Source organism: Mytilus californianus, unplaced genomic scaffold (assembly GCF_021869535.1).
Source record: "Mytilus californianus isolate M0D057914Y unplaced genomic scaffold, xbMytCali1.0.p SCAF_9, whole genome shotgun sequence".
Taxonomy (NCBI): domain Eukaryota; kingdom Metazoa; phylum Mollusca; class Bivalvia; order Mytilida; family Mytilidae; genus Mytilus; species Mytilus californianus.
The window spans coordinates 79,839,189-79,853,101 of record NW_026262745.1 but is presented as its reverse complement, the minus strand read 5'-3'; the positions used below and the strand labels follow the sequence as shown (position 1 = coordinate 79,853,101).

The 13,913-nt window shown below is 32.9% G+C and overlaps 1 protein-coding gene across 1 annotated transcript in view; it reads left to right on the top strand.

Moving 5' to 3' along the window:
* Positions 1-9,948: 9,948 nt before the first annotated feature.
* LOC127716507 (CD109 antigen-like) overlaps positions 9,949-13,913 on the top strand; it is a 59,952-nt gene continuing 55,987 nt past the window's right edge. Inside the window, exons 1-5 of the mRNA XM_052222751.1 lie at positions 9,949-10,016; positions 10,298-10,423; positions 11,031-11,070; positions 12,573-12,657; positions 13,337-13,451. Of these exons, the coding sequence (XP_052078711.1) occupies positions 9,966-10,016; positions 10,298-10,423; positions 11,031-11,070; positions 12,573-12,657; positions 13,337-13,451 (417 nt within the window). The 5' untranslated portion in view covers positions 9,949-9,965. The remainder of the gene's footprint in view (positions 10,017-10,297; positions 10,424-11,030; positions 11,071-12,572; positions 12,658-13,336; positions 13,452-13,913) is intronic.

Genomic DNA, 13,913 nt, shown 5'->3' with positions numbered 1-13,913 from the left:
TCTACTTATGAGTTTGAAAGTCCCTTTGGTATCCTTCGCCTCTCTTTTATCGATGAAGTTTTGAAGCTTTTTGAAAATTTCGTCATATCCGCTCAAAATGGTAATTTTTCACGTTTAAGATTGTATTACACCTCCAAACAGTAAACTTTCAGAGAATTGTTTTTCATTTTGTCAGAGCGGTGCTTTCTATAGATGAGTATACGGTATGGACTTTGTTCATTATTGAAGGCCACGCACTGACCTGTCTTACTCAAAATAAGATGATCTTTCGAATTGAACAAAAAAGTTGAATATGTTTTACTATAAAACACGTGTAATTACTTATCTAAAAAAAATCCTTTATTTAATCCAAGTCTTCAGAAATGTACTGCTATTGAATTATTGTCTTCCTGTACTTTTTATTCGCCGCCGATAGCTTTTCTGTATGCAGTGACCTTAATCACGACTACTCACGTTAGAAATTCGGCAACCGCACAGCGCAAGTGCGAGGAAAAAACCGTGCTGTAAGAAAAGGTAAACTAATGTGGAAGGAAGAAAGTTTTAATTGCTTCTGAAAGAATTGTTTATTTTACACCAAATCATTAAACAACTGTTATGAGAAAGTTTAATTCTCAAATGGAAACGAATGTAAAATTTGAAAAAAAACCTTATAATCATCATTCAATCATCTAACTGATTTTGCACGTGTTCCATGATTCTGTGCTGACTATATATCTATGCCAGGATTGGTAAACTTCGACATCAAAACCCGAAAGTTAATTAGCAGCCAAATTTTCTATCAACAACACCGAATGAACTATGTTTATCTATTATACGTTATGGATTCGTCATAAGTGTAAAAACGTGCACAGAGATCGACTTATATATGGTATGTAAGCTTGCATTGGCTCAATAATTTCATTACATTATAATTACTAAAAAGTAGTTTTATATGTCTTGTCTCATTCGCAATCATATCACATCTCCTTATTATACATTTTCCATTGTAAAACCGAATATCTTTATATCTTTAAGTAAATGCTTCATATTTTGAAGATGAGTCTTCTTTTTTTTGCTAAAAAATCACAATAAGCCCGTGGTAGCGTGCTCGCCGGTAAAAACAAACACTTTAGAATTAGTATCTTCGCTAAGCACGTGGTATTTAGGAGTTAGAGAAACTGGTCGGCTAGGACCCCAAACAATGTGTCTTCTATGTGTATTTTGTTTAAAATCTGTTTCAGCGTGTCGGTCTAGGACAAAGTAGAGTTCATATTCCTATCAAATTATCATGCTCTTGTCCTGAAATGCATGTAATATTTGCCACTGAACGGTAAACATCAATCCATTATCATCATCCTCTTGGCCTTTTATTCCGTCTCTGAAACATCTACATGACATACGCCTTGGGCATCGAAATGCTTGTGTACTAGATAAACAACGAAGTGGTTCACCGCTTTGCACTTTTAGTCTAGAATAGGTCCAATGTCAAAAACTTATAAATTTTCCGTAGTTAGATTTAAGTACTACGTGATGATCTAATCGGTAAATATACTCTAAACACACCAATCCTGGTGTCCTTGCTGACACAAGCACCAACATTTGATAAGGTTTTACTATTTCTCCTTCAAATTCCAACATTGTTGTGACCAAATTCGGTTTTATCGGACAATGATCATAATAGTCACCTTGAAAGCAGATAACTGAAAATTAGTTTACAGGTAAGACGTTTTTATATGAGCTCCTACTAGAAGATACATTTTTTTCTGTATATTCACCAATAAGATGTGCGTTCAATTTCTGTAAGCGTTCCAAAAAATAATACTTGGTGCGCTTTTCTGCGTAAAACTTCGTCTGAAATTCTTTAAAAACTTTGGAATCAAATACGTCTGCAGCTACATAATGTTGGTTGCTTTTATAAATAAAAAAAGAAGCATACTTAAATATAAAATTCTTAGATCAAATATTTTTCCGTTTGTTCAATTTTTTACTCATTGATAGTATGGCAAACGCATCTTGTTTTGACAAAAATATCGATGAGATTACAAATTATCTTTGATTCTTTCAAACTAAATATACATCAAAGTATTTTTTAATCAATTAATCAAATCATTGGTTTAGTATGTAACAGTCCAAAAATATGATATATATACTGTAACATTATACGTTACCAATTATAATGTACCAGATATGCATTTCGACAAATAATGTCACTGCAGTGATGCTTCTGGCCAAATAATTTGGATGGATTGATTGATTGATTGTTATTTACTTAATATCATATAGCAAATATTTCATGCATGTTATGGACGAGGTCAAATTAACAAATAATACAATAGGCACGTTTGCAAAGTTGTGTTTGCTAGAGATAGAAAATTGCCATGCAACAAGTAACCTATGAACGCCTCGAGGAGTTGTTGCAAAGATTCTATAATGTGCAGAGAATTAGGCACTTTCCCAACATGCAAAAGGTCTCCAACCATAAGTGGCGTATTTATATATCGAGCACAGTCGAATGGAAACTCCCTGCTGATGACAAATCCTCAGACGGAGAAACCGGGATCTCTTTTTATACCACTGGATACCATCGGGATCCAAATTATTTTAAAGCCGAAACCTGAAATAAACGTCGAAGAGTTGACATAACTGATAAGGACAAAAAGATTAGCCAAACCAGAACAAGGCTATGCAAGCGAGAAATACATTCCTAAATTTCAAATGTATTCGTAGTTTTATCACAGACTGCAATTTCGTGCATTGGGAAGCAATTATATAAGTATTATTTTCATGCCAGTACCGAAGTACATGCTACAAGACTGGAGAGTATTCTTGGCAACTAACAGTCCGCCAGTAGAGATATCGACCAAGTAGCAGTACTAACTTGGTTACAGGCAGTCATTGCCTTCGACGGTGATACATTGATAAGGGAAAAACCAGGGTTTCAGTGCATACCACATGATTTGAACATTAAAAATGACGTAATCAATTCAACTTTCGAACTGCAAACTTTTTTTAAACAGTGAAGTAATAAATGAAATTTAAGTTTATACATTAATTTTACAAAAATTGCATATTTGAAAAGGGGAATTAAAAAGAATAATCAAGTCCGTCAGTTTATAAACACGTATCCCAAAACAATTAAAAACAATGTATGTACATTGAAAAACACACTACATAATACGTTATAGTTATTGACCAAGCAAGTCGGTATATGTCATTTAATCTGCACGGTTCGGGTGACCCTACTTGACACGAACGACGTAGGAGTTCGGGTTAATGGGTCATCCCGACCGTGCAGATTATATGATATATACCGATTTGATTGGCCAATAACTGTTTTAACACATGACGCCATCAATTTACATGAACGTTTTTGGAAATATTCGGACGATTTCAAACCACGGCTCCTGGGAAATTTTTCTTGCAGGGTAAAGAAAGGGGAAAATACGCATTTTAAGTAGTAAATGGTTGGTAACTTTTAAATTATAACTTTATTCAGGCTTTCTCCTAAATTGTTATAGTATTTGGAGAATTGTGTTTTAATGGCAGATCTTTGATTGTTTCTGTTAAATTCATTCACAGTTTTTATATAAATTCGTGACGATCAAATCAAATCAAATAAGTTTTCTTTTAAGGCGGCAAGATAAATAGAAATACAGCATAAGCTCTGAGTGAGCTTTTGAACCGACATAAACGATTAAGAACTTGACATATACCTGTCTATTGTTGAACACTATATGTTGCCATCTAGATGTGCTTAGGCGGTTTCTGTCGTTTGATTGCTGTCTTTTTGGTATATAACCCACATCTCCTACAGTTTTAGTTCAGTTTGGTGTACTTTTAAATCGTTGAATGACAAATCATAAATGAAAGGGTTATTGGGTATAGATTAATTGCTTTTCTTTCCCTCAAGAATATTCTCAGAGGAAGATTAATCGAAGTTAGGTGTATTTAAATTTATAGTACAAAGTAAACAAAACAAAAAACGTTTCACTTTTCAATCTTTAACCCCCCCCCCCCCTCCCCCAACTCCCTCCATAAGTTTCATCTTTATTCATTCTGAAGACATGTCCCAATCAAACGAAGTCTGACTGATCTCCAACTTACTGGGTTTTTTTTCTGTTTTTGCACATATTTGAATATAAACCTCATTAAATTCGATCCAAAATTGTCACTTAAAAGGAATTAATATTTAAGAAGTCGTAATAAATTCCATTGAGAACAAATTTAATCCAAATCAGGTTTCAGCTATTTGGATATTTTAAGAAATTACAATTTATTTTTTTTAAATTGTTTTACTTTTAAACACTGATTTAAGATTTAAATTATACACATAACATTAAATATTCTAATGAATGAGAAGCACTATCTATTTGATAATTTGAAAGGACAAAGTGTATCGTGACAAAGTTGTTAATTGATAAACTATGCCGTAATTGCCAGGTCAGTGGCGGATTCAAAAAGGGGGGCGAAGAGGGCATACGCCCCTATGCCTTTGAAAAATCCTTGATCCGCCCCTAAAGATAATTGTACGTTTGAACTGTGCAGTATATCTGAGGTAGTTAATGCACACCTGAGCTGTGCATTATCCAGATTATAGCACAGTAAGAACAAAGAGATTTAGCCTATGTCATGTGTTAATACATGCTTAAGGGCATTCAGACTGCTATATCAGTGTTTTATTCCATGACCATCCAAATTTACAACTAAAATAAGCGGGCGAAGTTTTATATAGCTAGAAACCTAAATATAGTGAAACTAAAAAATACAAGGTACAAGAGCACTGAAAGCATATTAAACAACATTTGAGTCCAATAACACAAGGCAATGTTTTGTCATCAGCATACAAAATGGCTTCACGGTTTTACAGAAGTTACAATTTGACTTGTCATTTACAAAGAAAAATATGTCAATGAAGGCGTTAAATAGTAGGGACCTGTAATTGAACCCTGATATACATCTTTATGGATGTCAGCCCAACTGCTCAGAATGCTATTGACTTTTATCTGCTGCTTTCATTTTTGAAAAATAAGATTTTAGAAGGACCGAATGATAAGAAACTCCATTTGCTGACAATTTGTCAATCAGTATATCGCGGGGAAGATAGATCCATAAATGCAATAGCTATCTAGTTATTTTTGTGGACGGACTTACGCCAGTCTTTGAGGAGTCTGAGGAGAGTGGAATGAAAACATGGCCACTTCTGAAGGCACACAGAAAAGGATTAAACATCCTTTAAAAAAATCACTCAACTGTCATTAACTTGCTCATAAATTTTTGAAAATAGGTAGGATGCTCACTGGTCTGTAATATTTTGAGCCTAAGAGGGTCGTTTTTCTTGTGCAATGGAGTAACCTTAGCCTCTTTAAGTCTGTATGGAAATAGAGAAGTTTATCATTGAAGGTTATTGTGGAGCTACTATAAGCTTGCTTTGTTGTACTATCTTTGCTGGTATTCCATCTTCACCTGTAGCTTTCTTTATATTTATTCAGTTTATATTTTTCTCAAACTTGTCTGGGTTATTTTTGTGTTTTTGTGCATCGTGTCGATTTGATGAGGAAAACTTTCCAACTGATTTAATTGTTGACAGTGTTATTTTTCTGATTTCAGATATGCGACTGTACGTATTATTTTCTGTTCCATATTTGCGACTGTGAATGTTTTTCGTGTCAGATATGCGACTATAATGTTATTTTCTGTATTATGTATGCGAGTGTAATAACATTATGCGACTGTTAGTCTTATTTCTTTTTTAGATATGAGGCTGTTTGTGTTATTGGCCGTACTTACGGCCGCGATTGCGGAAGAGTAAGTAATAAATAACATATCTTCAGTAATAAAACTCAACACAAAAATATGCTCTAGATATCAGTTTCGTAGTATTTCTTAAACAATATCAAATCTCATGAAACATCTGTAAAATTCAATGGTTATGATTTATAATATCCTATCCAAATTTTAACGGATTGTCATTAGTCTTCAATGATAGATAACTGTTTTTTTTTCTGTAACACTTAGCTGATTTATACTTTCCCTGACCTGCTTTCCTTAAAAAAATGATATTGTGACGTCACGAAAAAAGGCAACCAATGCTTATGATGTCACATTAAACGATATTTATCACATTTTTTTTTTTTAGATTATTGGAAAAGAGAGATAAAACTTGCAACACAAATATTGTCTAAAAATCATTAGAGAAACGGAATACACCATTAAATCTCGTTCAATACGATATTTCTCCACTACCGACAGTAAAATTTAAATATTTTAAACGCTCTGCATTTTAAGTTTTTTCTGCATTTTGTATCAGACACATCATTATTGATCTTAACTTGTTGTATTCTTTCAAACAATTGATTGTATTTCTGGAATAATAAATGCTACATTTATATTTTTTTGATATTCAAATGAAATTCAGCGAGTTCAAAATGCATACAAAATACTAACAAAATTCAAAATATCGACCAATTACGACGTTAACTTTGTCTTACAAAGTATCTTATAACATCATTTGTCAAGGAAAACATATTTCTTCATAAATGTTTATAAAGAAAGAAAAATATAGAAAGTGTATTGTCTTTCAGTACTTATGTGATCATAACCCCAACAGATATTCGACCAGGTGTCGCTCTCAGTATTAACGTCAACATCCTTAAAGCATCAAGCGATGTTTCAGTCCAAGCTCAACTAACCAGGTCAACTGATAAAGTTCCAATTGGTACAGCACATGGAACATTTCAACAGGGTAAGCTCAGCTGATATAGTTACAATTAGTACAACACATGGAACATTTCAACAGGGTAAGCTCAGCTGATATAGTTACAATTAGTACAACACATGGATCATTTCAACAGGGTAAGCTCAACTGATAAAGTTAGAATTAGTACAACACATGGAACATTTCAACAGGGTAAGCTCAACTGATAAAGTTAAAATTAGTACAACGCATGGAACATTTCAACAGGGTAAGCTCAACTGATAAAGTTACAATTAGTACAACACATGGAAAATTTCAACAGGGTAAGCTCAACTGATAAAGTTACAATTATTTACAACACATGGAACATTTCAAGAGGGTAAGCTCAACTGATAAAGTTACAATTAGTACAACACATTGAACATTTCAACAGGATAAGCTCAACTGATAAAGTTACAATTAGTACAACACATGGAACATTTCAACGGGGTATACTCAACTTATATATCTTCAATAAGTACAGCACATTGAACATTTCAACAGGGTAAGCTCAACTGAAAAAAGCTATAATTAGTACAGCATATGGAACATTTCAACAGGGTAAGCTCCACTGAAAAAAGTTATAATTAGTACAGCACATGGAACATTTTAACAGGGTGCTCAACTAATAAGCTTCAATAAGTACAGCACATGGAACATTTCAACAGGTTAAGCTCAACTTATATAGCTTCAACAAGTACAGCATATGGAACATTTCAACAAGATAAGCTCAACTTGTATTTGCTATAAATAGTACAGCTAGCACGTGGAACATTTCAACAGGGTAAGCTCAACTGATAAAGTTACAATTAGTACAGCACATGGAACATTTCAATAGGGTAAGCTCAACTGAAAAAAAGCTATAATTAGTACAGCACATGGAACATTTCAACAGGGTGCTCAACTTATAAGCTTCAATAAGTACAGCACATGGAACATTTCAACAGGTTAAGCTCAACTTATATAGCTTCAACAAGTACAGCACAGGGAACATTTCAACAAAATAAGCTCAACTTGTATTTGCTATAATTAGTACAGCTAGCACATGGAACATTTTAACAGGGTAAGCTCAACTGATAAAGTTAAAATTAGTACAACACATGGAACATTTCAACAGGGTAAGCTCAACTGAAAAAAGCTATAATTAGTGCAGCACATGGGACATTTCAACAGGGTAAGCTCAACTATATAGCTACAATTAGTACAGCACATGGAACATTTCAACAGGGTAAGCTAAACTTATAAAGCTAAAATGAGTACAGCACATGGAACATTTCAACATGATAATGGATGTTGAAAAACTATATATATATTAAATTATAAGATCATGTTGACTGCACACTTTACTTATTTTTGAAAAGAGGGAAGTGAACTGTTACCATAACCACAGAGAACCAATGAAAATGATAAACAATGAAGATGTCTATAAATAAAGATGTAAAGAAACTCTGATACTAAAGTTGAATGAAATAGCATTCTAGCACACGTTGGAACCTTTCATATAAACGTACGATTTAAAGATTTTCATGCGCATGGCGCGTGTTAAGGAAATGATCATCATCTGGTACGTTCGAGAAGAAAGTCGGGGTTATCCTGGTATGAGCTGTTCTAAGGTGCAAAGCGCTCTTGTTTATTATTTTGTACATGATTTATTGGCATAATAGAATTCATCAACAAATAAGCTGTTGCTGTGTTGGAAAGTATTAATCATTTGTATTTGTCGTGGGGGACTACACAACAGCTACTTTCGAAGTCAATTTTAGGCAAATGCATTCATTGATTATTGATTAAGGTATTATTACGTGTTGGCATGATGAAAATACAAGAAAAGCAATCATTCGTAATGTTGTCTCAATTCATAATTTGAAAATATATATATATTAAAATAACATGAACTAGAATGATGGAAAAACGAGGTGTTTTCTCGATTTACCTTCATCATAAGCTCTCATACTCAAAACATTGAAAGCCAATGACGTATAACTAACTTATCAAATGAAAAGCTGTAAGAAGTGTTACATCTTGTTTGTAGACAATATATATTTTATACTCTTGTCGTTTTTCAGGTACTCCAAAACTTCTGGAAGTACAGGTAGGTTTGACATTTAAAAAACTTTCATGAGATACAGCTGATCTAGCATGAGATATTTTTTATATATTAAACTTATTTATTGATTCATATCTTGATTACGAAAGGATGATTCTACATGTATATCATGTAACTTCATTTATATTAGGCAAAAGCTATATAAGTTTGTAAAATAATGCAAATAATGATCATAATAATAATAATTAAAATAATAATAATAATAATGTTGACGATGATATAAATCATGATATACATGTACTTACAGTTTATATGATAACTTCTTTCATTTAAAAATCATGTTTGTAAACCGAAAATCAGTACAATTAATGGCGTGGGGTTTTTAAGGGATGTATAATTTTTCTTAAGTCTCTCTTCCGTTTATTACATGTACCATGCCTAATGGTTTGCTTGAACATGTACATAGTAAGGTTGGTTTTTTATAAATTATCTTACTGAAAACGTTAAAACCGTGATGTGATAATATTTTAATATTAACGTTGTATTGAAGGTGCCAGATAATCTGCATTCTGGAGGTTATGAGATAGAAGTGACTGGTTCCGGAGGACTAGTATTTACAAACAAAACTGACTTGACTTACCAGTCCAAGGGTATATCTATCTTCATTCAGACAGATAAAGCCATGTATAAACCAGGACAGACAGGTATTTAACCTTTACAAAACACTAACAGAAACATTGTTTTATTAGTATGGAATAAGAACAGTATTATATTGAATTTGTATTATCAGATTGAATCCATGCACAACGCATCTTAACTTCGGAAGTACCTACAAGATCCTCAAAAAAATGACAAAACCTACCAAGATTTTCTTCATAATTTTTTTTAAAAACAATGAGGAACGGATGCTTAATACCAATTTGTGAAAAGATCAGAATCAAAACTTAGACTGCCAACACTATTCATGACAAAACTAAATGGCGGATTACAACCATAACATATATTGGAATTCATTAGATGGATTAATTGTTGGTTGCTTAACGCCCAGTGGTAAATATGTCATGCATTTTCAGGACGAGGAATTCATTAGAAACCAGTATTTTAACCAATCAATTAATGGTTCATGACTAATGATATACATATTGTGTCTCATTGGATGTGTCTCATTATTTGCTTTTTATTCCAGTTCATTTTCGGGCATTCGCTATGTACCCAAACCTGACGATAATCGATAGTCCGATGGACATAGAAATTTATGTAAGTAATTAGATAAATATTTTCAAAGATAAATAAAAAGAAAAAACCATAATAAAGCAAAATAATGAACTTATAAAAATGTCAATATGATTCTACTTCTATTAGCATGTTTTGCTTTAGATAACACTACTACTAGATTAAGATATTTCGTAACAAATTATTAATAGAATCTAAAATTTGATGGTTACTTCTCAAAACAAAGATACAATTATCTACAAAAATGTACCAATTTAAAACGATGAGGATATTTTTCTGGTACAGTGTAATATGATACTTTTTAGGATCCTAACACAAACAAGATAAAACAGTGGTTACAAGTCAGAGATGCCAGTGGTGTTCTTACTAACTTTATGATAATGGATACTCAGCCTGTACTTGGAGATTGGAAGATCAAAATTATTACACATGTAAGGTTTGCATATGTGTCATGTTGTTTATTTTTCGTCAACCCTTGTCAGACAGTGGAACATTATAATACCCCTTTTGTTTAAACATTCATGTATATTGAAACTCAGAGTCCTACTCAATTAAAAAATGCAAAACTCATAAAATGCATATGAAATGATTGGCTTGAAAGTTCTGACAAACACGAATGTAACATTTACATTACTAAACTGAACTAGTACACATTTTTGTTTAGGGGCCAGCTGAAGACCCCTCCGGGTGCGGGATTTTCTCGCTGTGTTGAATACCCATTGGTGGCCTTCGGCTGTTTTCTGCTCTTTGGTCGAGTTGTTGTCTCTTTGACACATTCCCCATTTCCATTCTCAATTTTACATTAACATAGGGATATTCATATAAAAAAATGGTAAAAACTTTGACTAAATTTCATTCCAAATATATCAGACAAAATATAAATGATTCTTTGTCTACGATTTTATTTATTAGATAATTTAGTAGATCTACAAATCCACCTTCAGCCAAATCATACATAATAGACCCATGTATTAACCTGCAATTTTCCTCGATGTTTGCTGGAACCTGATTTGATATTAAGTTTTACTTGATTTACAGGGTCGATCTGAAGAAAAGGTTTTCACTGTTGCCCACTATGGTAAGCTATTTGAAATGAACAAGATGCATCAATCTTTTGATGCTTTAGGGGACAAGAACACAACTTTTGATAGGCTGTAATTTAAACTGAGAAATTTTAACAGTAAGAATACGGTTTTCTACAGTTTTATAACTGAGATTGACTCAAATATTTAAGAGATAGCATAAACAAAATCATATCATCACATTTTAGAATGGCTGCCATTTCACAAGTTTCAAATGTCCCGCCACTAGTATATTAGTTTTTAAAAAAGACGTTCAGATTGGCCATGGAAAATTTTAAATCCAAAGGTTTTAACATTTCTGATTTTGGAGTTAAGCACAATCGATTTAAAACATTTTTTTATTTGTCCTGGAACAAACGTCACTTTTTATAATGATAATCAGAATCGGTTGCGTCAGTAATAACAACATTTACTGATACCACCATTAATTTTACTAAACATATGTGCATTTCTATAAAAAATGTCTCTTGATTGTAAAAGATTCGTTTAAATCTTCTTAATGGACATGTTCTAAAAAAACACATCAAAGATGGACGCTATCGCGAGTATGACATTTAAGGAATATATGTGTCACAGATAAGTACGGTTTTGTCCAAAAAAATAAAAACAACACACACTTTATAAATTTCATGCGGCCAAAACGCAAAGTCCGATGATAAGTTTCCAATTATCATAACAACAATCCCTTCCCTCGATTGTGAAATCATCGAATTAGCTTATCACCAGATTTGTTGTACTTGGTTGAGCAACACGACGAGTGTCACACGTATATACATTTAAATTCTCCCTCATGAATTCGTCCGAATTTAAAACATTTCTATACTAAATACATGGCTAAATAAGAGACAAGTCATAATTTAGGTTTGTTTGCTCGCAGTAACTTTCTTATTTTCTCAGCGAAACAACATTTAATATCTTGTAAACATTTTACAAATTACAAAAATATACCACAATTCCATCTATATACATTCACAATGTCCTCTAAATACATATCAATACAAACATAACTGTAATATATTATGCAGAGCTTAACGTTAACTTCGTCTATCAAAGTTACTGGAGCACATCGATAATAATCAAACGTAATCAGGACTTATATATGCCTATAAAACCCCACCCGTACTACCGCCTTCGAAATATTCGTGCAGAAAACAACAGTAACATCAGACCACTTCTGATTTACATACTAGCCAAACTTGTACCACAAGTCTAAAGATAGAAATAGAATAGGGAAATTCCAAATATAACGGAATAGAAATAAATAGAACATATCCACAAAACACTGCATAGAAAATTAAAGATCGAGCAACACGATCTGCTAAAAAAAATCCGGAGTGAACTCAGGTGTTCCGGAAGGGCTAGCTGTTCCTTCTGAACATGTGGCATGCTTATTAAATCTAATCTGGATTAAATTGGAATTAGACCGTCAAAATCCCTGCAATGATCATCAAGGAAAACCATGACTGAATTAATTAACTTATGTATTTTATAACTGCAGTGTTACCCAAGTTTGAGGTATCAGTAGAAGTGCCTTCATTTGGTTTAGCGAGTGATACCACTTTACAAGGCACCGTTAAGGCAACGTAAGTAGCTATATACAACAAGTTTAATCGTCCAAAATATCACTATTTAAAAAAAAAATCATAATAATTTTCATTACTTTTATACACAATCATCCTTGAAATCGCTCCCCAAAATATATACGCTTACCCTTAAGTGCTTCGTAAACTTTGTGACCTTTGTTTGCCCGTCCTTAAGTAGTCATTATGTGTTGGTTCTGATCCAGTGTGTTTTGTCTAAAGGTCATCGTTTATCCCCGTATAAAGCAATTTTTCTTGTAACAGACTACCTACGGACTCTTAAAATAGTTGCTGGAAGGGTTCTTTAATCTAATTAGATCACCACACTCCTCCGAACGAACATTCGATTGATCGTCTCTATTCCAACCAGACTGTTGTATATTAATATATTCCGCCCAACTACGCGAACACCGCTTTAGGATGTGTTTTACTACCAGATGATGAATGTCCAGGTGACCTTTACCCCAGTGAACCTTTTGGTTCTGCTTTTAATAGAATAAAAATTTTAAATAAAGATACTTTTACTTTCCTACGTTAAATACTTGTCATGAAAAGAGGTGCATCATCCTCCCTTGGCAAATAACATTGAAATGCAGTCTCTTTATGAATAAAACAAATAATACTGCAAATTCTTTTAACAATATAAACATCTGATTACTCGCAAATGTTCTATACTTTACAGATATACCTACGGAAAGCCTGTAAAGGGAACAGTCAAACTTCGAGCTAGACTGGATTACTGGTATCGTCCATGGCAATACAATGGATCAGAACCAATGGTAGAACTCTCATTGAATGTAGGTACTGGATGAAAAATTTAAAAAATAAATTGTTTTATTCTAAGTCAGTAAAAACTTAAAATTGTATGACTAGACTTAAAATAAATGTCCTAATATATATATATATGTGTCACAGATGATAACAGAATTGTCTCCATTATTGAAGCCTTTAACCGTCTTTAATACAAAAATTTGACCATTGGTCACTAAAAGAGTGCTCATTTTATAACGAATTACCGTATTCATATGTTCACCTACAGTTTGAAGAATTTCTCTTATTGTGAATTAGTGTTTTTCCCCAATAAATCTTTTGTCATGAACTTACGCGAATGTGTATGGTACCATGACACGTATTAACCCAAAAAATGCAATTTTAAAGGTGATTGCAATTATGATGGAAGTTTAAGTATAAATATAACTTAAAGATATTTTTGATAGATTGTATTAACGTTGGAAGTAAGAGCAAGTTTTATTCACTAG